We start from the raw sequence: 26,609 nt of genomic DNA, 5'->3' as shown, positions 1-26,609 counted from the left end.
CATGTTCTCACCACTCATTTCCTTTTTAATTCTCTGTTATTTGGTTTCTACCTCATTCTTCTAGTAGAACTGCACTAATTAGGCCAGTGACTCCAAAATCAAGAATAGACTGTTCTGAATCCACATTCTTCTCATCCCTTTACAATAACATTGCTGGCTTCTCCTACTCCTTCCCAAAGTTTCTCCTCCCTTGCTTTCTTTTTTTTTTTTCTATTACATACATTTTCACTTTAGTCATATTGAATAGAAGAATTAAAATGAATGGGAGAAACCATAAAACAAAACATAATATAAAAGCAAATGATCTGCTTCATTCTGTGATCCAATTCCATAGTTCTTCTTCTGGATGTGGAAGGCATTTTGCCTCAAAAGTCCATTGGGAAATTTTTAGGTCCTTGCTTTGCTGTGAAGGACTAGGTCTACCAGAAAAATTCCTCACACGCTGTGGTTGTTGCTGTGTACCAAGTTCTCCTGGTTCTGCTCCTTTCACTCAGTATCAGTTCATATAAGTCCTTCCAGGCCTCTCTGAAGTCTTCCTGTTCATCATTTCTTTTAGCACATTAGTATTCCATTACATTCATATGCCACAACTTGTTCAGTCATTCCCCAATTGATGGGCATCCCCTTGATTTCCAGTTTTTGGCCACCACAAAGAGAGCTGCTATAAATATTTTTGTACATGTGGGACCCTTTTCCATTTTTCTGATGTCTTGGGGATACAGTCCTAGAAGCAGTATTGCTGGGTCAAAGGGTGTGCACATTTTTGTAGCCCTTTGGGCATAGTTCCAAATTGCTCTCCAAAATGGTTGGCTCATCTCACAGCTCCACCAACGATGAATTAGTGTTCCAATTCTCCCACACCTCCTCCAACATTTACCATCTTCCTGTCTTGTCATGTTAGCCAATCTGATAGGTATGATGTGGTACCTCAGAGTTGTTTTGATTTGCATCTCTCTAATCAATAGTGATTTAGAGCATTTTTTCATATGACTATAAATAGCTTTAATTTCTTCCTCTGAAAACTGCTTGTTCATATCCTATGACCATTTATCAATTGAGGAATGACTTGTATTCTTGTACATTTGACTCAGTTCTCTATATATTTTAGAAATGAGGCCTTTATCACAGACACTAGCTGCAAACATTCTTTCCCAGTTTTCTGCTTCCCTCCTAATCTTGGTTGCATTGGGTTTGTTTGTGCAAAAATTTTTCAATTTAATGTAATCAAAATTATCCATTTTGTACTTCATAATGTTCTCTATCTCGTTTGGTCAAAAATTTCTCAATTCTTCATATATCTGACAAATCCCCTAATATGTTTATAGTACCAATCTTTATACCTAGATCATGTACCCATTTGGACTTTATTCTTGTGTAGGGTGTCTGGCATTGGTCTATGCTCAGTTTCTGCCACACTGTTATCCAGTTTTCCCAGCAATTGTTGTCAATGAGTTCTTATCCCAGAAGCTGGGGTCCTTGGGTTTATCGAACAGTAAGAATGCTATAGTCATTGACTATTGTGTCTTGAGTACCTAGCCTATTCCACTGGTCTACTCCTCTGTTTCTTAGCCAGTACCAAGTGGTTTTGATTATTGCTGCTTTATAATACAATTTGAGATTGGTAGGGCTAGGCCACCTTCCCTAGCATTTCTTTTCATTAGTTCCCTTGATATTCTGGAACTTTTGTTGTTTCAGACTTATTTCGATATTATTTTTTCTAGCTCTAGAAAATAATTATCTGGTGGTTTGACTGGTGTGGCACTGAATAAGTAAATTAATTCATGTAGAATTGTCATTTATATTACATTGGCTCGGCCTACCCACGAGCAATTGATGTTTTCCCACTTACCTAGATCGGACTTTATTTGTGCGAAAAGTGTTTTGTAATTAACCGTGTTCATATAGTCCCTGGGTTTGTTTTGGCAGGTTAGACTCCCAGATATTTTATAGTGTCCACGGTAGCTTTAAATGAGATTTCTCATTCTATCTCTTACTGCCGACCTTTGTTAGTAACATATAAAAATGCAGAAGATTTGTCTGGGTTTATTTTGTAACCTGTAACTTTGTCCTCCCTTGCTTTCTGTACTTACATTCTCTCCCACACCTGACTGCTCCTTCTCTACATCCTGCTACTCATTAATCATCACGTCTTCAGCTGTGTTTCCTGAGACTCAGTTCTTAACCCTCTGGTTAGTTTCCTCCACACTCTTTGGCCCCAGTGAAATGATCCTTTCTGAAGGGATCACTGATTACTTCTATGATGATCAGTCTCTAGACTCCACCAGTCAGCATTTGATTTAATCTCGCATTTCCACCTGTCGATGGGATCTCTCCACCAGGATGTCACAGTAACAACCCAAAACAAACTCACCATCTTCCCCTCACAACTACACTTTACACTTAATATGAAGTTACCAATATTCTCTTAATTGCAAAAACTGCTGTTCATTTTTCACTTTTCCTTGATGAACTTTCTGTTCCTTTTGAGACTGTTGGCCACCTTCTCCTCCTGGAGACTCTCTTTGCTTTGAGTTTTCATGACACTGCTCTCTCCTGGTTCTTTTCCTACCTGTCTCACTGCTTCTTCTCAGGCTTCTCAACTGGATTTTCATCTATATCATGCTCCCCCCAACTGTGGATATTTCCTAAGACTCTCTCTCCTAGGTAACCCCCCCACACACTCTTCTCCATCTACACACCCATTAGCTCCCATGGGTTTATCATCATTATCTGAGAGCTCACAGATATATCTATCCAGCCCCAATGTCTCCCCTGAAATGACCTGTTGGACATTTCAAACTTGATGTCCTAGAGACATCTCAAATGCAACAGGTCCATAAAAATACTCATTATCCTTCCTTTTATTAAATGAATAATTTACATATTTGGGGTCCATAGTATCAGGTCTCCTATGTAAAATACACCTTAACAATAGAGGAAGTCTTTATTACTAAGAGTACGTTTAGAAGACGGGAATAGAGGAAAAGCCCTAAATTAAACTCAACGCTATACTCAAGAAGAGAATCAAGATGGAGTCTTGAAAGCATTAATTGAACAGGATGTAATTTTGAATTAATATTTTATTAACAGAATCAGTCCCCAGCAGCTACCCCAGAAGGCAGTCCACATTCAATACAATGAAAAGGAAATTAAAAAAAAAAAATTACAAAACCAAGTTGGAGGTAAGAATTAATTCAGAAAAAAATGGTGATAAAAAGGTCACGTGTTATGTGAAATTACTGAAAACAGCAAAATTTAAATTGGCACCAATTAATGTTACAGCACTGATTGAAATCTAGTACAATAATTTAAACAAACAAGAACCTGGCGATAGCTGTAAGTGTGCCTTCCTTTTTTAAGAGATGAGAAACATGATTAGCCAATCACTATTCATACTAGATCTAAATTCTGTCTGTATATTTTAGGATGCTTCTTCAGAGAAAATGAACTATTTTATACAATCTGATTTCTTAATATACCCAGTCTGGAGAGTATTGATTTAACAACATCCAGTCATCTCAGTATTGATGAGTTGCCCAAGCTGAATTAGAATGAGTTTTATGGGCTGTGGATCATACTCAGAAAGGCTTTCAAGAAGAAATACTGTTAGTTAACTATGAATTATTACCCCATAGCCACACAATATGCTTTATAATAATAAAAGTTACTACTGCTTTCCTGAAGGTGAGAGTGGAACTGTTTTTCTTAAATGCCTGCAGAATTGAATTACTGAATACTCTGATCTAATATGCAAATTATAGGAGCCATATTGTAATATATTTCAAGAGCATTTCAATTTGACTCTCATAACAAATGGTTCTTTCCCACTATCATAGTTTATAGGGTCACTGAATTTCTTTAATAGACTTACAAGCTTAAAAATGCCTAATACAGGCATTCATAATTTTATAAAATGAAAATTATGATGGGAAAATGATTAAAGATCTTCCATTTGCAAGTAATGTATTTATGGTTGGCAATGCATCTCAGGGTCTTTGAGCTTCACCAATATATGATCAGTGAAATTATCTCATGGACTGAGGTGCGTTAGGTAATGACTATTAACATTTTATTCAATGTTGACAAACTAGATACTCATAAATCTGTTCTAGAAAAATAAATTTAGGTGATTCCTCAAATTAAAAAAAACTTAAGAGATTATAGGAATAGTATTATTTTTAATATACTGAGATGCCATGAAAAGGTCATTCTTCATAGAGGCAGAGTTAGATATCCCATGGATCAAATAACTGTCACCAGAGCATCAAGACATCTGGTAAAGAAGAACTACGTGCTCTATGACCTGTACCCTCTAAGGAAGTTATTTCTTTCTCTTAAAATTGGGATTTTCCATCTTATTTCTAATAGGAGACATTAGTTAAGAGATGGCTCTGAAATTTTAAAAAATGGGGTCAAAATGACTGCAAGGGAAACCACAGAATCACAGAAGTTTTGAGTTGCAAGGGTCCTCCTGTTGCCAACTAGACCATACCTGAAAAAAGGCTCCTGAGCACACTGCACCTGAAGGGCACAGAGATCTCCAACGTGACCAGACCATCCATCTGGGGATAGCATTATTTATTACAAAACTCTTCTTTGTGACATTGAGTCTTTATTGGACTCTCTACGGTTCTTTGGCAACCATTCAACCTGGTTCTGATCTCTGGGGCCAAGATGGTAAGTCTAAATCCTCATACATAAGACAGCCTTGCAGATACTTGAACAGAGCTTCTTCCTCTACTCCAAGTCTTCTCATGACTAAATATTCCCATTTCCTTCAACCAGCCCTCACATGTAAAGAACTCAAGGTCCTTCACCACCTCAGCTGTTGTCCTCTGAAGACTCTGTAGCTTATCTATGTCCTTCCAAAGATGGCATATCCAACAATGCTTCAGATGTTGTTCAACCAAGGCAAATTACAGGGGATGTTCACCTCCTTGTGAAGCTCTGTTTCTCTTAGTGTAGTTCAAAAGTGTATTCAGTCACATTCAATTCTCTGTGACCCCACTTGGGGTTTTCTTGGCAAAGACATTGTAGTGGTTTGCCATTTCATTCTATAGCTCATTTTACAGATGAAGAAACTGAAGCAGATGGCTAGTAAGTGTCTGAGGCCATATTTGAACTCAGGAAGATGAGTTTTTCCGACTCCAGGTCCGGCACTCTACCCACTGTGCCACCTAGCTTTCAGGTTGCCAAATCAAACTTGTGACTTACATTGACTCTGCAGTGCAATAAAATCCCCAAGTCTTTTTGAAGCTTACTGCTGTTTAAGTCTGCCTTTCTTGCCTTCTACTAGGACAGCTGATTTCTTGAATCCAAATACACTACTAAACTTCATACTACTAAATCAGCCAAGTGTTTTAAGCTGTCAAGATATTTGTTTTTATTCCTGACCACAATCCAGTGAATTAGCTAGCTCCCTCCCAGTTTTCTGTCAACTACAGGTATAACAAATAGACTTTGAAAGACTTTAGAATTCTAATCAATGCAATGATAAACCAGAAACCCAAAAGATGAAAAATGAGACAAGCTATTGTATAAAAAAGCACTTACATAAATAAATAAATTCATACGTACACATATACATGCAATCATTTGAGAAGCATGCCATCCAAAGCTTCACCCAAGTCACTGAAAGAACTTAAAGCAGCCCAGGTCAAGCTCACACCCCTCTGTATACCTCCTGCCAGCAACCACTGAACTTTCTGCAACTGCTCTTTGAGTATGATGTTCATCCATCTCCAAATCCATCTACCAGTACTATAATCTCACCCACATCTTCATCTTCTCCACAAGGATGGCATAAGAGGGTTTCTCAAGTTTGGCCAAAATCATGGTAAATTATTTTCTGCAACATCCCCTTGATGACCCAGTTTAGTAACCCCGTCAAAAGAGACAAGGCCATCGTGTCACACAGCCTGTTCTTGAGGAAACCTTCCTAGCTCTTGCCATTCACTGATTCCCTGTCACCAAGCAACTTTTTTAATAAGCCACGCTTGAATTTTTCCAATCTATTCTTCTAAATCACTGGAAGACTTTTCCTGAGCTCCATGATGGCAAACCATAACACCCCTAGTCTCTGAAGAAGGCAGCACAAAGGGCAACAAATAGAAGTGGGACCACCAAAGGAAGCTGTTGCCTATTTCTACATGGAATTACTTCAGCACAAACAGGGCTATAAAGACTGTCCTCTAGGAAATAACCAATCAGGAAAGAAGTAGGGCCAGCCAAGTCCAAAGAGTAAAAGACAATGAATGACAGACAGGGCCTCACTTGTAAACCCAAAGGGATTAGAAAGCTGGAAAAACACATCCTAGGTGTTTGATGTGGAAGGACAAAGGGAGTAGAGTGGGGAGCACAGAGAAAAGAAATGCTCAGGAGGAGAAGACATAGGTGTTCTATGTTTTAATGATCCACTGATATTTGCACCAATGTCTGGGAGCCAATATATGCTGACCTGGATTTGACCTCATGAATATTAGTAAACCACAGTACACCTTGACACTCCAATGACTTGTGGGTACTGCCTCCACTTGGGCAGATAATTTGTCCATGCCTTTCCAGTCTGGGCAACTCGCACTTCTCTCCACCCAGACATCCCCCACTAAGGTGAGCAAGGCTTCCCTCTAGGTCTCTTAATGGTCCATGGAGAGCAGTGGGATGCTTTCACTACCACTCCCCCATCTTTCATGATGTCTTCTATGTCCCTTGCTCCACACAATCCCCGGGTGGCAACATGTCATATCTTCCTCACACCCACCATGACCTTTCCACTGCCTCAGAGTATCTACAACTTTAACTCTTTAGGGATTGTGTCAAATGGATCCTATAAACGCAGAGCTAATTAATGAGTTCTGTGATAAGCAGCCTTGCAGGAGGAGCCCAGACCTACCCTTGTAAAATGTGCAGGAGCTGCTTAATGCCTCCCCATGTGCGGATCTCCACGCTGGTCTCAGGGTCCTCACACACCTGGACCAGAATCCAGACGACGCTCCAGAGCAGTTTCAGGTGATCAGAATGGAGAAGACTAAGGAGGATGGGGATGCCTTCATACACCTTCACCTGCTCCTTCACTTGGGATTCAGCACAAAGGAGCCGCAGCAACTCAGCAGTTAGCCTGGAAGGGGGCACAGCACAGGCAATGAGAACCAAAGCTTTTGCAGTTTATCTTTTAAAAATGAGTATTACCAGCTACTCATGAAACCACCATTGGGTTGTGTCTATGGTACATTACCACAAAATTATACAACAGATGTGGCATTTCCTACTGGGACAATCATCAAGAAATTACACCATCTTGGTAGCAGATTTCTGTATTTGTTTATCCTCATAAATATACATATATATACATAAACACACATATATATGCATATATGTACACACACAAGCTTAGCATGTGCTAAGAATTATGTGGGGACACAAAAATGCAAGATGTGATTGTCTCCCACAAAGAACTTAGAATCGAGCTGGAAAGACAAGATACACATGCATATGGAAGAGCAAACAATTCAAGGCAATCTAAAATTAAGGGGTCAGTGGAATTATAATGAACTGAACCAGTGTGGACTGGTGATATTAAGCACACTTCCAGAGGGGGCAGAGGGGATTTGGCCCATCCCTTAAATAGGAATAATGAGACCAATCTGTAGCTGTAACACACTTAAAAGCTCACAAACATGTAATACTTGGCAACTAACAGAATTCTTTTTTCACAACTCTGGGACATTCCACAGATGAAGAAACTGAGGAGGTCAGAATTAACTGACTTACTCGAGGTCGCAAAGCCAGTAAATAGCAAAGCTGGAATTCAAGCTGAGGGCTTTTAACTCAATGTCTAGGGCTTTGGTCACTGCATCCGCCTGGGCTTCTGCTAACATTACCTCACTGGGTCATATGTGATGAGAACCTGGAAGATTATCTGAGATTGGACAGGCAGAGAGAAACAGGATAAAGGAGAGATGGGTGGGTGGATAAAAACACGAAGAACTCACTTAATACTAGGCACCATCCCAAGTGCAAGGACTACTGATTCAAGCAAAGAAGGCACTGCCTTCCCTAAGAAGCTCACATTCCAATAATGGGAGGCAAGAGGAGGAGGAGGAGGAGAAATAATAATAGTAGCAGTAATATTTATAGTCTTTTGTTTGATCCTTACAACAACCCAGACAGGTAAAGGCCATTATTATCATATTATACAGAGGAGTAAACTGAGGCTGAGAGGGAATAAGTAAGTGCTCTGAGGTCACATTGCTATAAGGTAGCTGAAACAGAATTTGAACTCAGTTTTTTCCGGCTCCCAAGTTCAGGACTTTCTTCACTGCTCCTTCCTATCCAGGCTGCATTCTGAACTTTCTCCAACAAACACTTTCCAATTGTGTGACCTTGGAAGGGCTACTTAGTCTCTGTCTGCCTCAGTCTCTTCATCTGTAAGATGGGGATAATAATCACCCTATGTACCTGGATTGATATGCTAACTTTAAAACATTCACATGAATGCTAGCCAGCATCATTATTGCTGGTGCCAGTCTCTTTGTTATCATTAGTATTTCGGTAAATGCTCTATTGTCCTAAGGACGTTCTTTGGAAATAACTTCAAGAAAACTGCCTTGGAATATGGCACTAGAATTATACATAATGAACAACTCAAGGTGTCAGATTGGAGATGAGCAGCTGGGATGGCGACCTGTGCACTGGAGAAGAGGGTGAAGGGTGTGGACGCTCAGAGAAAAGAGCCCAAAAAAGCTCTGAAACCAAGAGAGCTTTATTCTTAATACTAAAGACATACTTCTGAACAAAGCGCAAGGAGACCTGGAGCATATTTATATTCCAAAGCAGACGGACCAGGGAGAGGGAAGAAGATCGACAATCAATAGAAACATCTCATCTGGTTTTCTCAGGAGAATCCAACAATCTCTACCAATGCCTCTTTTATGCAGCACTGTGGGGGAATGAGGTGATCCACAGAAGTGAATGAACCTCCTTGTCACTAACACCTCTTAAAAGCAAAGCTTTAGATGGAATTATTTCCCAAATGCCTTAACTAGCTTCCTGATTTCTTAAGCAGAAAGTAAGCCACATAATTTCATCTTTTCTCAGGGACTCATTGTGATGAAAAGAGCACTAAGTCAGAGGTCAGGGATGGCCTTAGGTGCATACTGAGCACCTCCGCAAACTAGAAGACCTTAAGCAAGTCCTCTGACCTCTGTGTCTCAATTTCTTCATCTGTACAAATAAGAGATTGGGCCAAATGGTCCCGACGGTTCCTGCTGGTTCTCAATTTCTCAATCCTATGATCCCATGATTCAGAATGACCACTATGAATTCTTGTTCTGATGGAGAGCAGTATTTTTTCTGGATATAGAACCAGACACATAACTTCACAGGAGGCTGCTACCATTACATGGACTTGAATTAAATCAATTTATTTCTCTGTCCAAATTTCCTTGCACATACATGAAATAGGGAGTTTTCATATCACTTGAATTTCACAATATTAGAAAAACAATATGCTATAAGAGGAAAATAAAACAAGCTTCCCCCATAAACATAAGACAGTGTCTTTTCTTCTGCCAAGACTCCTACCTTTTAGAAAGCAGGTCGTACTCATGTAAAATCATCAGCAGGTTTTCTACGATGCTGAGCTCACTTATCTTCTCCCTACATTCTGGACTACAGAGAGAACGATTTTAGGCACGACACAAATCCTCACTGCCTAACTCCACTTCCTTTCCTGTGCAGCCATCACATTTTTCTCAGGGTAAGACCCCACACAGAACAGAGAGATTCAATACATCACAAAACGTCAACTCCATGACTAGCAGCATTGTGACTGAGCCTCGTCTCTCCCTTTCCCACACATAAAGAGGCTCATCCTTCATTAGGATACACATGGATTTACAAATTACAAAACTTAATGGTTTGGAAAATGGGCTGGAGTTTCCCATGCCCTCCTTATATTTTAAGAAGATTTTTATTGATATGTTTTGCTTTTATATCATCTAAATTTCCCCCTCTATCCCTCTCCATCCCCTCTCCCAGAGAACCATTCCTTAAAACAATTATTTTTTAAAAAACAAGGAAGAAAAAAGAGGGAAAAATTAGTAAAACAAACCAACATATCAAAAACATCTACCACAATATGAAACACTGTACACCCATGGATCCTCACTTCTACAAAGTAGCAAAGATGGAGCCTTCTTAACACTAGAAGGAAAGAACGAGTTCAATAAAAAATAAAACGACTTAAGGGAAAAAAGGGGGATGAACTGGGCTCCAAAATGGTTAAGTCTTTTTGAAAGATGTTAAAACAGACATGCATTTAAAGACAAGCAGGGAAAGCAGTTTTTAAAGAAGAGACTTCATAGCAACTAGCAACTTCCTAAACCCCAGAAATGAGGGAAAGGAGATGCTTAGACAATGCCAATCAAAGAGAAGAATCTTCTGAGGCAATGAGTCCTTGCGGTTGGCATCAAATACGCTATACTGACTCAGGGCCCTTTGGGATGGCACCATGGAGGTTTTCTGCAAAATTAGACTAAGAAGCAATGGAACCAGGGAGACTGCCCACACTGAAGGATGAGAACGAGGACGAAGATGAGGAAGAGAAAGAAGGAGAAGCTTATATCACAGTGAAGACTGCATTAGTGTAAACAGCAGAGTTGAAAGTATATTAAAAGAAACTTACCTTTCAGCTAAACTAGTAAGTGCAAGAAGGGCCCCCAACAGAACATTTGTGTCTCTGGCTCCTAATAAATTTACTAATGTCTGGAAAAAAAAATCAGATTTTTAAATGAAAGGTCAGAAAGTGTGTTTCTTGTCTGACACAAATTTTATTTTTTCTTTGCCTGTTTGTTTATTTCTTAAGAACATAACGAACCATTTAACAGACATTCATCTACACATTAACCATGCCCTCATTCCTGCAGAGGCCTGGCACCTCCCTTTACCACCTGGTGGACGTGCCAGGTTATGACCAGGAGAGACGATGGAAAGAGGTCACACAGGACTGGCAGGCTGGTTACCCCATGTTCTAGAGGCTGGTCCCTATTTCACACCTCAGAAGAGAAAGCTGGAGCGCCTGGCTGAAAGCCTCAGGCAAACCTTGGAGACAATTCCTTCTCTGTTTTTGTCAAGGATCCCTTTGGCCAGCGAGCTCCCTAGGGGCTGGCAGGCTGCCCTGACACTCCCACTTCCCTCTGAGATCTCCCAAGGGCCCCTGTTAGGAAGCTCTCTGGGCTCATTCCCCACCTGACAGGCCACAGACCCCTCAGGAACAGGGTTTAAGGCCCCAGCAACATGGGGGAAATCAGTGGATGCCTGGGGAATAGGGAGATAGGCAATACTCAGCTCAGTCACACTAGCATTAAGGGCCTCAAATACGGGGCACAAAAATTAATTCAGACTATTCATTAGCAGAACAAATACTGAAGCTGAAGCTTAAATGCTTTGGATACATAATGAGAAGATAAGAGTCACTGGGAAAGACCCTGATGTTGGGCAAGACTGAAGGCAAGAGGAAAAGGGGATGGCCGAGGACGAGATGGAAGGAGAGTGTCGTGGAAGCAACAAACATGAAGTCAGACACGTTTGGGGAAACAGCGGAGGATGGAAGGGCCTGGTGTGCTACAGTCCATGGGCACAGAGACAGATGCGATTGAACAACCACAAATATGGCGGATGTAGACATGAAATCAGATGGGACCTCAAGAAGCTTACAATCAAATGAAGCTGGGAATAGGATGTAGATAATATCCACCCTCCCCTACTACTGCTTTCCGAGGGCAGTTTACTTGTTACCAAGGCCAAGGAAAGAGATGGTGGGATGATTCCAGGGGACCAATGATGAAGCATGTTGCCCACCTCCCAATAGAGAAATAATGAACTCAAGAATCAGAATAAGCAATAATTTTCAGACACAGGCAAAGTGGGAATTTGTCTTGCTTGAATATGCATATGTTACAAGGGCTTTCTTATTTCCATTGGTGGAAGAGAAAGGGAGATGGTGATTAAGAGGAAAGAAAAAAGGGTAGGAAGGGAGGGAGGGAGGGAGAAAGGAAGGAAGGGAGGGAGAAAGGAAGGGAGGGAGAAAGGAAGGGAGGGAGGGAGGGAGAAAGGAAGGAAGGGAGGGAGGGAGGAGGAAAGGGAGGGAGAAAGGAAGGAAGGAGGGAGGGAGGGAGGGAGGGAGGGAGGGAGGAGGAAAGGGAGGGAGGGAGGGAGGGAGGACTGAGGAAAGACCAGAAAGAATGCTGGATGAGCAGGATGATTCTGAAAGCTCCAGGCTGATCTTATTATAGACTTCAAAAGAAAAGTAAGCTACATACAGAGACTGGCAGCTGCGTGTACAGTTCTAGTTCCCATTCTAACACACACACACACAGATATTCACGTATTCAATACATATATGATACATACACATATACATGGGGTGTGTAAGTATGTGTTTATTTTTATGTGTGCATATGTAATGCATATCATGCACATATGTGCATGTGTGCTGTATACATACATGTATGTATGGAATGGCCATCCGACTGGGTATTTCAGTCCAGAACAAACGTTTTTTAAAGAGAAGGAGATGGTAAGGCTACCAACGAAGCCTGTACCTCCCCTTCTACACGGCAGCCGTTTTGTTTCTAAGTGGAGGAGCGTGCTGCTGCCTTCCGACTGGTGAAGTTACCAGAAAGAAGGCAATTGAAAGAACAGGAATTTGAGGCAAGGAAACTGTCTAGATTCCCTGTTTTTTCACCTATCAGAAATGTCTTCTGTATTCTCTGATCTCTCCCTAGGCCTCGGACACCTGTGTTTGTGGAGAAAACTTTGATTTGACTTCTACTATTTTTAATTTTTCAAACTAATACCCTCCCCCCTTCCCAAATGGGTCAGATAAGAAGTCATTGAGAGTTTCAGGAGCACATTTCATCGGCAACAATTCTGTCCCTATTCAAAGTAAATACATTCCAGCCTACAGCTCGCTTGTCTGTACGTGGCTGGTCACATGCTGTTTCCTCCATCAGACTGTTCTCCTTGAGGATAGGGACCGTCTTTCACCTTTGTACCCCCAGCACTTAGCAGAGTGCCTGATACACAGTAGTTGTTTAATAAATGCTCGTGCTTGCCTCACTATTGGGGGGTGAGAGGCACTGGCAGTTAGAGGAATCCAGAGAGGCTCGTGTAGGAGGCCAGGTCTGAGTTGAGTTTTGAAAGAACCAGGGATTCTACAAGAAGAGATGAGGAAGGCACAGCAAATGTGACTGTGGTGAGTGAGGATGGACTGATAAGGGTGTGCTGGAAGGGGAGGGGGGGGAGGCAGCTAGTGAGGGCCTGCAGATGCCAATCAGAGGCACTGGCGGTCCACCCGGAAGGGAGCCAGGGCCACAGGAGCTGATTGAGCAGGAAATAAAATAGACAAATCTGCATTTTAAGAATAATATTCTGGCAGCTGTCGAAGCATAGACTGGAGAGAAGAAAGGTGTGAGGGAGGAAACCAAAGAAGAGACCAGTTCAGAGCCCAGGCAAGACTGGGTGAATCCCATGAGTGGGGAGAAGGGAAGGAGATCAACAGAGATGTAAGATGGACGAGACTTGGCAAATGACCAGATTGTGGGGCGAAGTTGAGATCCTGGATGGTAGCAGAAGGAAGAAAGAGAAACAACAGAAACAGAGAGCTCTGGGATTGGAGCCCATATGGGGGACACTGAGCTCCACTGGAGTCATCTCCTGAACATGCAATCAGACACGCCCAATAAGTGACATGAGGCTGGAACTCAACAGAGAGACCAGGGCAAGATGAAAAGATCTAAGAGTTCTATGACTCTCTTAATAAGGGCCAAATCCAAAGGGGAAAGGAAAGAGGAAGAACCTCTCCAAATAAGAAGGAGGAAGCCCCCAGGGCAAAGTTAAGGAGGTGAGAGATGGAGGCTACATTGATCCTTTCTTCCTCAACAAGGGAGTGATGCAGGCAGGGACCGAACCCCAGTCAACTCCTATGTTCCAAAAGTCAAGCAGACTGGTTTGTTTCTTAAAGCTCTTACCTTGTGGGCTCCACTCGTTATGACCCATTCTCTCTGATCTTTGACAGCAGAAAGTTTCTGAAAGATATCTGTGTGAGAAAAGAAATCCCAAAGTAGGTTTCTTGGTCCTTTCCCATGGGCTCAATGATGTGATGTCAATTCCTTGAAAACATCATGGGACGCACCAAGGTGTGTCAGAGCTACATGGGGAAATGTTGTAAACCATGATGAACCTCCCTGGACACTTGAAATTCAAACTGTAAAAAGCTTAAAATGAGGAGAGGGAAGGCAGATCCCTCACAAATGGTTGCTACAGGAAGAACCATTAGGAATAAGTGTAGTGTAGATGAGGGAATGAAGATGGGTCGGGGTCATCCAACTGGCCCACCAGATCCAAGAGGGGAGAGAAGAGGAGCAGAGATGGGTTTTATTGGGCCAGTCTCCCCTGGCCTCTTCCCTCTCTTTTCCTACCTGTCCTTTAAAAGGCAGTGGGGGTGGGGCAGGGAATGGAGATCTTCTCCTGGGCCTGTCTGTCCAGGCACCATTTTCTAATTAGCTGAGCTACACTTCCTAATAATCAGAAGGCGAGTGGGTCAAGACAGGCAGGGAAAACTGTCCACTTCCAGGGCCAGATAGGCTCATCAGAGTCTTATGGGACTTGACAATGGCCAAGCATCAATGAAAGGTTGGTTGCTTCTCCTTGATGTGTGGAGAACTCTCCAGAACGGGGGATATTTCAGCTTCAAACAAAGGCATCACCATGATAACAATAATGTATTTGATTTCATAGAAAAGATGTGCACAACCTTTGGAATGATAGTGAAAATCAATGGGAAAATACGATTTTACCAAAATTCATGGAATTTAACCAGTTCATTTAATGGAGGCTACATGTACTTAATAGTTAAACACTTTATTCAATAAATCTTTTCACAAAAAATGTATTGCAAAAGCTCAGGTCATGATCTGAAAGCTGTTCCTCCATATTTAGTATGCATTGAGAGTGGGGGGAGGTAGGAGGGAGGACATCCTGGACCTGCAATTTCACTAGGGCAGGGGGACTCCTGGTGCAGAAAGGCCCTCCACTAAGGTAGATGGGCAAACAGGCCATACCTGTCAGACTTAAAGAGTTGTTGCCAAAAGGCACTGAGGTGAAGTGACTTGTCCATGTTTACACCGCTGGCTCTGTATCAAGGGCAGGATTTGAACCCAGATGTCCTTGACTACAAGGCCAGCCCTTGTTCTACCATAAGAACTATACTTCCTGGTACCTCTAGCTTAAGTTAATTGCATGGAACTCAAGCCATAAATTTTGTACATCATAAATTAACCTCTTTTTCCCCACCACAAAGAACCACACACGTATTCATTGCAAGGAATAGAAAGTCTAATCCAATTCAACAAATATTTTCTGAACACCTACTGTGTGCAAAGCATTGCAGTAGATACTGTAGACACAAAAGTGAAAACAAAACCAGCCCCTGCCCTCAAGAAGCTTCATTCTATGAAACAGAGAGAGCGAGAGAGAGAGAGAGAAACAGAGAGACAGAGACAGACAGAGAGAGAGAGAGTGAGAGAGCGAGCGCATGAGAGTGCACCAACACCTAAACAGAACAAGGAGAGGCTTTCGTCTCAGGAGGCTGGCCTTAGCTGCCAGCATGCCCAAGCTACAGATAAGGTACACACCACAATACTTACACGTCATGTTGACTAACTTGTCAACGTTATGTTGTTCTTCTCCGTATCCAAGGTACCCATCTGCTACAATTTCCATGTACTGCAAGTAAGACCAAACATAAAAATGATTTAAGAAGAAAAACTCTTCAAAAGGCGAGCTACACTTTTCAACATGACCTCTAGGTGGCGGCCCACAGTCACAAAACAGGTCCCACAGCTATTTAGCAGTACCTGATAGACAAGAAGAAAAAGAAATGTTTCTCCCAAGATCACAGGGCCACAGACTCAGAGCTAGACCTTAGAAAGCATCTAGCACGTTTCTACAATTTTGCAGATGAGGAAACTAAGACCTACAAAGGTGAATTCACTTGTCTACATGCATGGGTATAAGTGGCAGAATGGGGATTTGAACCCAGGACCCTGACTCCAAATCTAGAGCTTTTTACCAAACATCATCTTTCTCCCTCCACTCAACATAAGGTGCTGAAATTCAAAGTAGAATAGAAGCTTCAAAACTCAGGTCTAAAATCACCACATCGGGTATGTGTCATGAACCGAAGGGGATGAGGTGGTGTGCCTGACATCACAACAGAGGATAAATGAAGGATTTGCTATGACAAATTTACAACAGGGGGTTGTTTACATTCTTAAAATTCCTACACTGACTAGTCATCTGGAGTCAGGAAGGTGCAAATTCAAAACCTTCTTCAAGATCCTTGTAGGAGCTTTGTCCCTCTGGGCAAGTGCAAGTTCCCCTCTGTGGGGCTCAGTTTCCTCATCTGTACAACAGGACTTACAAGAGCATCTACTTCCCAAGGTCATTGTGAAGATCAAATGAAATAAAGTCATTTACTGATTGTATTGTCCCTTAAAGCTCAAAATCATGTCAAACATTAACTACACGCTAGGAAATAAATTTCCAAATGTAGTGAACTGTAATTTTGGTATTCTGAATACCCCAGAGAGTTATGGTCAAAGAATCCTAATAAAAGAACCGTCATAGTAACACTCTGCTGAACATGGGTGATTCCTCTGGGCCATCAGTAATAACTGAACAACATTCTTGGTGCACGACCTTTCGAAGACTGGGCGACAACGGGACTGCTGGGGATTCCCAGGTGCTGACTATTAGGTTTTCAATCAATGCAGGGCACTGGGCCTACCCAAAAGCGTTTGCCTTCTTACCCTCCCTTCAATAGGCATAAAAGCCACAAACTAGAAGTGCATCATCCTGTATCTTGTTGTTGATTGTTTCACATTATGAACATAATCGTTACTTTTGCATAAAGGTCCAGGGTTCTGTTTTTTATTCATTATTTTTCTCGAATCCTAATTGTGTTGAGGAAACAAATGGGACTCAACCTGACCAAGCGGCCTCCTATCTCTTTCCTTGACTAAACTAAATTATACATGGCCTTTTCTCATTGCAAGGGGCAGGCTCTTTTCAATCCAATTCACCAGAACAAAAAGTCCTGGGTGTTGGCCTCCCAGAGAAGAAGCCCGGGGGCTTGACTGTGAGCCACACCTGGGGCTCAAGAGGCAGCCATGGGAACGAAGGCACCCTGCTCTCCAGGAGTAACCAGGAGAAGCCTTCTTTTCTCAAGTTCTTACTGACCAACCAGCCCAAGGTGAACATCAAACCACAAGGCCACAACTGCAGCAAGGAAAGGTCTCTTACCTGAGCTAGGTTTTCAATCCCACCCAAGTTATGGAGTATCTCCTAATAAAAGTAAAAAAACAATATTAACTTTCATGAGGAATAGAAGCCGTTTTTAAATGCCACCTAGAGAAAGGAGAGTCATAATGTGCACCCTTCATTGTGTTGTTCTGTATTTCACAATATGAATATGAAAAAACCCAGATGTGCATTATCAGCATCACAGGGAAGAGAAATTATTAAGGGATGACAATTTATGATGAGGGGAAGGGAATATGGCTTCCTCCCGAAAGTGGAGCTTATGCTACCATTCTACTCATTTAATTTGATCAGAATAGCAATATTATTTTAAAATAATGTCTTTTTAAGAGTCTATGGAGAAAGGACATCAGAAATAGTCTCCTGCTACTTCATACAAACTGTCAAGTAACACACCTATCTTAAAGCTAAGGATTTTGCCTGCCCTTTTGAAACTGGTCATAACGTTGCAGCATTTAAGAATGTAAGGAGCAGTTAATGCAATATTTAAGAAGAAAAATAAGGAAGGAGGGGAATGGCTGGGAAATGTTGTTTTCATGTTTATAGATAATCTGCTTAATTATAGAATTAGCAACACCACAATTCACTCTGATTTTAATTTCTTAAAATGCAGTCATAAAAGGTTCTTGGCAAGGAATGGTGTATACTTTAGAAGACCCAGTAAAAACAGTAACAACTCCTCTTCCTAATGCCTAAACGGATTGAAGAAAAATGAACTGAACAAGGAGGCTGATGGAGAAAGCTGTCAACCCAGAGACAAGGAACAGGAGAGGACCAGTAACGCACACAAGATAAAGTTCGGGAAGAGGGCCATCAGTGAAACCTAGAGAGTCAGACGTCTATCTGCAAATGCAAAAATGGGGCATAAACAAGACATTCTACTGCAAAAAGATAAGTCTGGACCCAAACTGAGATTTTGCAGGATGAAACCCAAAATGAAATTTTATTCAGGAAGATTATATTTCATTCAAAAGAACAGAATTGATAAAGCCCTAGTGGAGAACAGTATCATGTATTAGGAATATATTCATGAGGAAATCCAGGAACTTGAGGAGAGAAATAGCCTTTGGGTAAGGAACAATGGGAGTCAGACAAAGAAGTGATAGTGTCATCGGAGTGGCTGACTACAGACTGCCCGGAAGGAAGGAGGGATGAGATAACGCAAGACAAGTTTGGCACAGAAATACAATGAAATACGTGCTTGTTGAATAAATCAATTGTGATAATAGGGGACTTCAACCATCTAGCTAGTTTTTGGAATTCTCTCTGTCAAAAGCAGAGCAGTTGGTAAATTGGTAACTTAAGGACAATTTCATCCTTCAACGGTAGAAGAAATGACAAGGGAAATTTATTCTGGGCTTGTTATGGAGAGAGAGAGAGAAAGAGAGACAGACAGAGAGAGACAGACAGACAGAGACAGAGAAAGAGACAGAAAGAGAGACAGAGACAGAAACAGAGACAGAGACAGAGAGAGAGCGCACAAGCACACAGGTTGCTGAATCATCTGGATTCTTGGGACAAGTGACCATTCCCTCATGGAGATCATGGTAGAGAAGAAAAGTCAAGCATAATCTGACATACAACTTAGCATAGAGGATAGAAGAGGAGGCCTGAATGAGGAAGATCTGGCTTCAGATCCTACTTCTGACACTGTGTGACCGTGGGCAAGACCCTGAGTCATGGGCTTCCTCACTGTAAAAGGGGGCTAAGCATATGTGTGGCCCCAAACTCACAGGGTTTTTGAGAGGCTTCAGTTACCTTAGAGTCCTATATAAACATCAATTGTCATTACTACTATTATTTGGGAAAAGAAGATGTCACAGAATCCCGAGAAGGGGTAGGTAACATCAAGGGACTTTTTGTAGGAAAAGTTAGCTGAGACAGACAGAAACCTTTAAAGAAAGAAATTCTGAAAGCACAAGAAGAAATCATTTTAATGAATAGGGAAAAGAAGATGATTTGGATCAAGAGGAAAGAAACAAAAATTCAGACTCTAAACAGAGACGAGAGACATAAAGGACAATCACAGAAGAGCACCATGGCCCTAGAAGAACCGTATCAAGAACTAAAGCCCAGAATATGCCCAAACTGGGTTTTATCTTGGGTTTTGTCTGTTTTTGTTTTGTTTTTTTTCAAGAAACACGGGAGGCAAGAGAAGGGTCAATGACGGGTTCAAGTCATAGCTCCAGATGGCCATCCATCTTGATGATAATGTTGAGATGATTGTTTTCTGATACAGTGATAATGTGAGTAATGGAACACAAATGTTTAGCAGGGAGTAGAAACATGAGATAAGGAAATGAATTAGCAATTTCTAGCTGTCCTTAAAGACCTCAAGTCAGCAGGCAAGATGAGTAACATCCCAGGGGACTGAAGGAACTATCAGATGCAGCTGCTGAGAGGCAGCCACTACAGGAGAGTGGGAAACATGCCCCAGGACCAGCCAATGAGCTGAGTTCAAAAAAAGGGAAGAGGGCAGACCCTGCAAACTCTAACTTGCCTTCTACTTCTGGAAAAGTTCTACACCATGCTGTCAAAGGACAAGCTTGCAAGCTGGGCTCTGAGCTCGCCAATCTCACCTTGAGCAGGACCACAGGAAACAGAGAAGTAGCTTAGTTTCTTTGTGTGAAGTGAATTCCCAGGCAACCAGACGCGTCCATATTCAAACATAAGTACAAAAACACATTACAAAGTCAAGTCAAATGGCCCTTTGAGGTGTCTGTCATTTAAGCTCCTTCGGGTCAGGGCAATTTCAGTTCTGCCTGCATCGCCAGTGCCTGGTATACGGTAGATGCCTAATAAATGCTCACTGTTTGACTTGGTGATTTATAATGGTAATCTTACATGCATTGGATTTTGAACCACAGCCGTGGTTTTCTCTCTGATACAACAAAATAAACTCCAAAATTCTGCAATTCCATGGGTAAATTCATGAAGAAAAAATGCTGTGTCCTCTTCTCATTCTAATACATTACTCTTAGTATAATAATAAATATGGCACATCCAAAATGAGACTCGGCTGCAAACAAAATTCATCCTCTGAAGTATGAAGAAACATGACTCCATAAAGGTTTCATGATCTAGCCAGTCACATTAGTGCTTCCTCTGGATTCAAGCACCAAATATGTTTAACCCTGGCTCCCACACAGTATGCATCCTCACCCTGCCACAGAGTGCCTAAGCCCAGGGCGTTCTGCAGAACCATCATGGTAGTTTGTACTGGTAAGTCTGAAGGAGACTGAGGGCACCAACAAGAAAGCTAGGGATGGATAAGCCTTCCTCAGGTGTCTGGAAACTTGTCTGCCCCTCCTGGCCACAGAGGACAGGGAAACATCACATGTTAATGCAGCTGTTTCAAAAATACCAACTTATAATAGTTAAAAGTTGACTGAAAGGGGATTAAAAAGAGAGTTAGACAGTTAGACAAATGACCAGGACAGGAGATGCTAGATGAAGGGGGTGGCGGAGGAGAAAACAATATGAGATAATATGGGAAACGAGAAGAACACAAAGGATACAAGTAACCAAAAACAGAAAATGGCAGCTTAGCTGCTTGAGGAATGTGAAGCAGGCTGAGGGCCTTGTCCAAAGGAGCAGGCATGAAAGCAGGGAAGATCAGGTGACCAGTCTAAACATCAATGGGCGATGGAGAGGGAGGCTTTGTGATGAAGCGGATTCCAACCCAAAGGACCTAGGGCTAAGAAGGAAAGCCTCACTGACTGGTCAGGGGCTAAGCCAAGCGGGGAAGGGGTTAGAGAAGAGCTGCATTGGTGCAAAGTTCTGAGTAAAGTCAGACTCTGTTAACACTAAGGAGGAGAGCCATGTTCTAGTCCAAGTCAAAGGGAAATAGGCAGGATCCTCTTTTCTATTCAAAAACAATCAGGGGCTGTCATGGAGAACTTCTGGTTTGAGAAAATCTTTGATTTTTATGGTCATTTTATTGCCACAGATTTGAACTCTTTAGCAAAGTCAATGCCTAATCCTACAACAATCTGGTAAGATCAAGAAGCCAAATTAAGAGAGCCAGCTAGCCAATGGAGTCTGGCGCCAAGGTGTCACCAGCCCCTAGAACAAAGGGAACTTCTATCCAGGCAATACTGTGTTTGATCTCCCTTGGGGCAGTCTGGATGGCTTACTATTTAGGCGGTGGACTAGAGAGAAGTATTCCATTCCTCCTATTTAACACTAATTATCAACCATGGAAGACCACCACAACCTGTAAGGAATGAAAACTGTGGATCATCCAAAGGGAAAGGAATAAGACATGGTGGGAATAAATGGTTACCGAATATTACAAATGATGACTTGTGTGTGTGACGAGACCAAAAAGAGACCATCAGAGAGATGGTCTCTCTGGTCGGATAATAAGAGGAGTGAGGAACAACACATGGCAGCCAGAGTTCCACACTCTAACGTCAAGAGATTAAAAGAAAGGTCCCTAACACACTGCTGCTGCTGCTGCTGCTGCTGCTATGGTTCTTCAATCAATTCAGTTGTGACCCTCTTTGGGGTTTCCTTGGCAAAGATGCTGGAGTGGTTGGCCACTGTCTTCTCTAACTCATTTTACAGATGAGGAAACTGAGGCAAACAGGGTTAAGTGATTTGTCCAAACACTTACAGCTATTAAGTGTCTGAAGCTGGAACTGAACTGAGGAATATGAGTCTTCCCGACTTCAGGTCCAGCACTCTGTGCGCTATGGAAGCACTTAGTTGCTCCCCCTGGAACCCCCAGCACACTGGGTGGTCTCTTTAGGGGAAATTAATGGGATGATGTGGACAAGAGCTGCATAGGATGAGAAGGCGGTGACTGGGTTATGATAAGCCTTGGTGGAAGGAAGAAACACACCAAGAAGACTGGAGAAAAGAGAAGGGAGGTTCTGCTGTGGCCCCAGAGTCTGAGGGGGCATCCCCTTGACACCTCTGGTGGTGGGCGCAGCTGACATGAGGAAATATATATACAGGTTGTCTCTAGCATGGAAGCTGAAAATCCATGACTCTTCATCCAATTAGAGAGGCTAAGACCTACCAGGACCTCCCACTGATGTCACATCTAGTTTCTCCAGCAATCTGATCAACATCAATTCAATTAAATAAACCCTTATTAAGTGCCTACTAAGTGCAAGGCCTTGCGGACAAAGGCCCTGGCTGACCCACAGGAGCTTGTGCTGTAAGCAAGTCAGAAGAGGGAGGTGTTCAGCATCGCATGCAAATCCTTCTACAGCACAACTAAACTGAGTGTGACCCCCCCACAGCAAAGCGGGGAGGGGAGGAGCGGCTGAACAAGAGCAGCTCCCCTCGGGGCAGCAACGAAGGCAGAGATGTCAGGGGGTCACAGAAGCAGACTCAATGGAAGGCTGCATGGGATAGATGAGGAAGAGAGCGGTGTCAAAGAAGACCCCAAGCCTCTCAAGAGCTGTAAGCGTGGCCCAGAAGTACAAATGGATAGTTTAGGAGGAAAGGGAGGCTTTGAGGGATGGGTCAAGGTTTAGAAAAGTTGAGATTTAGGGGCTGATCTTGAGTGGGAGGGCCAGAAAGAGAAAGAGATCAATTCTGTAAGGCCTCAGACTGGTGCCTTGGCCACCTCCCAAGCCACACACGCCCAGAGCTGCCCGCTCCCCCCAGCGCAAGCTCCGAGTGCTGCTCAAAAATGATGTTCTATAGGTTAAGAGTTAACGGCTAGAAGCACCTAAGCAAGCCAGATTAGAAATGCAATTGTCTCAAGAGAGAAGGTAAAAACAATAAACCACAAAAAACACTTTCCTCTATCAAATTCAAATATTGGGGAAATCTCTTTGATTAACATGGGAGGCTAAGAGACTGGGAAGGCACCTGGTTGTGAGGGGAAAAAACCACTCTGGAAACCAATGTTTAATAGCATCTTCATTTTAACAAAGGAAAAACAACTGTGATTTTTTTTTTAAAAACCAACCTGATAACATGGATCCCTCATGAGTAATCTCAGGCAGATTAACACTCTCAGAAAATGAATAGATGGGGCTCGGTTAACCCACTCTCTGAAAGAAAATAAACAATATTGTAGATGCCAACCAAAGGAATCCCTGTGAAGAGTCATATAAAACATAGACTGAACCACAAGAAACAGTAATAAAATAAATATCTGCCTAGTTCATTCCAAGCTCACTCAAAAAGTTCTCACCTGGTACTAAGTAGGTGATTTTTTCATGTCCATCTATACTCTTATCATGTCTTTATTAGAAGGTATCGACACATATATTATGAATATGTGTTGTAATAGAAGGTACTGACATATATATTATGTAAATAACACATACATAGGCTATGAGAACCCAGTAAGAGTAAGTTCCTGGAGGGTAGGGGTTTTGTCTTTGAATGAACAGTACTGAGATCAGCATTTCCTAGTATTTGAACATTTTTTGAATAAAATCGAATCCCCATCAGAAGCCCAGTTGGATTAAAAGTCACATGAATAAATACTCATTGATCAATCAGTAGGAATAAAGAACCTACAAGGTCTTGACTATGGGAATTCTGCATCTGTAAGCCTCGAAGTCATCACTAACATGTCATCTTGGAGAAGAGCACTGGGAACAACAGAGCCTCTGTGTCCCAGTGTCTGGAGACAGAAGGAGCCTGAGTGACAATGTAGGCCAGCATCCTTACCTTAAGACACTAGCTCATACCGATATGGTACCCATATGCTTGCAAAGCCCTCCAGCTACTTTCCTTCCCTGGACCCTCACAAACCATGTGACGTAAATACCACGGGTATTATTCCTCTCCATTTTACAGATGAGAAAACAGAGGCACAGGTCACACAATGACTGTGTCAGAGGAGAGACTCAAATTCAAATCTTTTACAAATAAGGGAACCAAGGTCCAGAGAGATTAGGCAGTCTGCCCCAAGTCCCAGACAGTAAAAGCAACACCTGGAGACTCTCTGGTTGGTCAAGAAAACTCCTGCCTCTTGACACCTAGTCCAATCAATTAAAATCTGAAGAGGATGTTCACTTGGACTGACTTTCTGATATTCTACCATATTGATAATGACCACTGAAGTCCCTAAGGCCCTTTCAGGTTTGCAAAGCATTTTATAGACAGCATCTCACTTGGTCATCAAAACTACTTTGTAAGGAGGATGGGAAAAGATCACAGATCTCAAGTTAGAAGGGACCTCAAAAGCCATCTAGACCAACCATCTCACTTTACAAATGACGTAACTAAGGTCCAGGACCAGCCAAACGACTTGCCCAGGGCATACTGGTAGAAACTGTCGGAGGACGGATTTGACACTTGGGGACTGAGGTGTCATAGTGAACAGAGTGCCAGGCCTGGAGTCAGGAAGACTCAACTGACCTCAGGTACTTGCAAGTTGTGTGACCCTGGACAAGTCGCTTAACCCTGTTTGCCTCAGCTTCCTCATCTGAAAAACGACCTGGAGAAGGAAATGGCAAACCACTCTAGTATCTTTGCCAAGACAACCTCCAATGGGGTCATGGAAACGACTAAAACAACTAAGCAACAATAACAAGACCTTGGCACCAGAGCCAATGCTTTCTCCTTCAGCCTCATTTTAAAGGTCAGGAAACTAAGGATCAGAGAGGTCATGTGGCTTATCCAAGACCATACAGCTAGTAAGTGTTGAACACAGGACTTGAACCCAGGTCTTCCTGACTCCACTATACCATGTTAAGGCTTAAGAGTGGGCGCACATTGCTGTTGTATGTCATCATGGCAGATACTGCCATCATTCTCTCTACCTTTTTTCCCATCTTCCACCTGCCACCTTCCCCAAAAGGACAAGGAGACTGGTTCTGGCACAGGTGAGAGTCACATGATGTTCAGGCTCTTCTGCATTGTCTCAACACGATGAGCCGTGGCGACCAACAACATTCCCTGCTCCTCGGACACAGCCTCTTTTTCCTCAAAGACTGCCCCAGGACCACAGCCATGGCCACCAGTATCACCTACCTACAGCAGAAGAGCTCAGGCCTTGGGGGACCCCAAGGGCAGGCTGGTAGTCTAGAGGGTGAGTCTGACTGCTGGAAGAATGACAATTCTTTGATTTTTGTACACACCCATTCTATTTGGAAAAATACTGCTAATGTGAATACATTTTTAAATGCCTGAGTCATCTATGGCCAAACCTTTGAGATGGCCTGTGTTTATGATGAGTGTTACAGAGGCAGATCTTTTCATCTTTATAAATAGCGACAAATCTCTCTTCTGAGGGTCAGTCTGGCTAAAGATACTATTCAATACATAGCAAAGACACCACATACCCCAGGGATAGAAGACTCCTCAAGTGGTGACAGCTGCTAGTGAAGAAATGAGGCTTCATTGTTGAGATAATTTTTCATTACTTGAGAAAGTTATGGAATATTTTAAGAGATGACTCACCCTGAAAACACGTGGGCACTTGGTACTTTTCCCTTTCAATATATGGAATTTTGTGATGAAAAACACATTAGCACATAAATTCCGGAACCTTTGCAAGGTTTTGAACATCAGGATAAATATGAAAGGGATGGAATTTTTTTCCTGTTTCTAAAAACAACAACCCCAAACGAATTTTCATTATTAAAAAGAGATGGATAAGTGAACAGCATTCCAGGAAGAGTCTTTGTGATGAAAGCCTTGTTGCAACCCAATAGCTTTTTTGTTTTGTTTTTAAATTTTGGGAATAGAGCCCATGGCTATTAATATTTTGGTGAAGATACAGGCTCTGCCACTGTCAACGTAAATAGAATTCCTTTAGTCAGAACCGTCTGCATCGACCTCCCCACACATTAGCCTTTGGCAGGGAGCTCTGAGTCTTTTCTTGGCTTCCAGTCGTTAGCTCCCCACAAGGAAGTGGCATTTAAGAAAGTGTTTTGGTAATTAAGGACAGCTATGTACTCTGTAAAGTGATATACACATCTGATGGCCAGGGATTTGTGGAACTCACGAGGTTGCAACTGAGCACAAGGAAAAAAGAGAATGAGAGAATCCTAGCACAAAAAGACTGAGGTCAGGGGCTCCTAATGTGGAATACGCAGACTACCCTTCCCCAAGTTCCTGGATAGGCTAGACCATCTTGGCCAGGGATTCCTCATCTGGGGGTCCCATGGACAGATCTGAGCTTGGAATTTTTAATATTATTTCATTCATTTGGTTTCCTTAGTCCTTTATCCTATTTCATGTACTTAAAAACATGACTCTGACAAGGTTGGTCCCTGGGCTTTGCTGAAGTAGGAATCCATGATGCC

The 26,609-nt window shown here is 42.3% G+C and overlaps 1 protein-coding gene across 7 annotated transcripts in view; it reads right to left on the bottom strand.

Moving 5' to 3' along the window:
• NEK10 (NIMA related kinase 10) overlaps nt 1-26,609 on the bottom strand; it is a 237,154-nt gene that overhangs the window by 167,892 nt on the left and 42,653 nt on the right. For all 7 annotated transcript variants that reach the window (XM_072651141.1, XM_072651146.1, XM_072651143.1 and 4 more), the window contains 7 exons: nt 23,312-23,396; nt 17,365-17,406; nt 15,708-15,786; nt 14,031-14,098; nt 10,685-10,764; nt 9,583-9,669; nt 6,893-7,117 (listed from right to left, as the gene is read on the bottom strand). In XM_072651141.1, the coding sequence (XP_072507242.1) occupies nt 6,893-7,117; nt 9,583-9,669; nt 10,685-10,764; nt 14,031-14,098; nt 15,708-15,786; nt 17,365-17,406; nt 23,312-23,396 (666 nt within the window). The remainder of the gene's footprint in view (nt 1-6,892; nt 7,118-9,582; nt 9,670-10,684; nt 10,765-14,030; nt 14,099-15,707; nt 15,787-17,364; nt 17,407-23,311; nt 23,397-26,609) is intronic.

This window comes from Notamacropus eugenii, chromosome 3 (genome assembly GCF_028372415.1).
Source record: "Notamacropus eugenii isolate mMacEug1 chromosome 3, mMacEug1.pri_v2, whole genome shotgun sequence".
NCBI lineage: Eukaryota > Metazoa > Chordata > Mammalia > Diprotodontia > Macropodidae > Notamacropus > Notamacropus eugenii.
The sequence above is the reverse complement of the archived record's forward strand: the minus strand, read 5'-3'. Positions and strand labels throughout refer to the sequence as shown.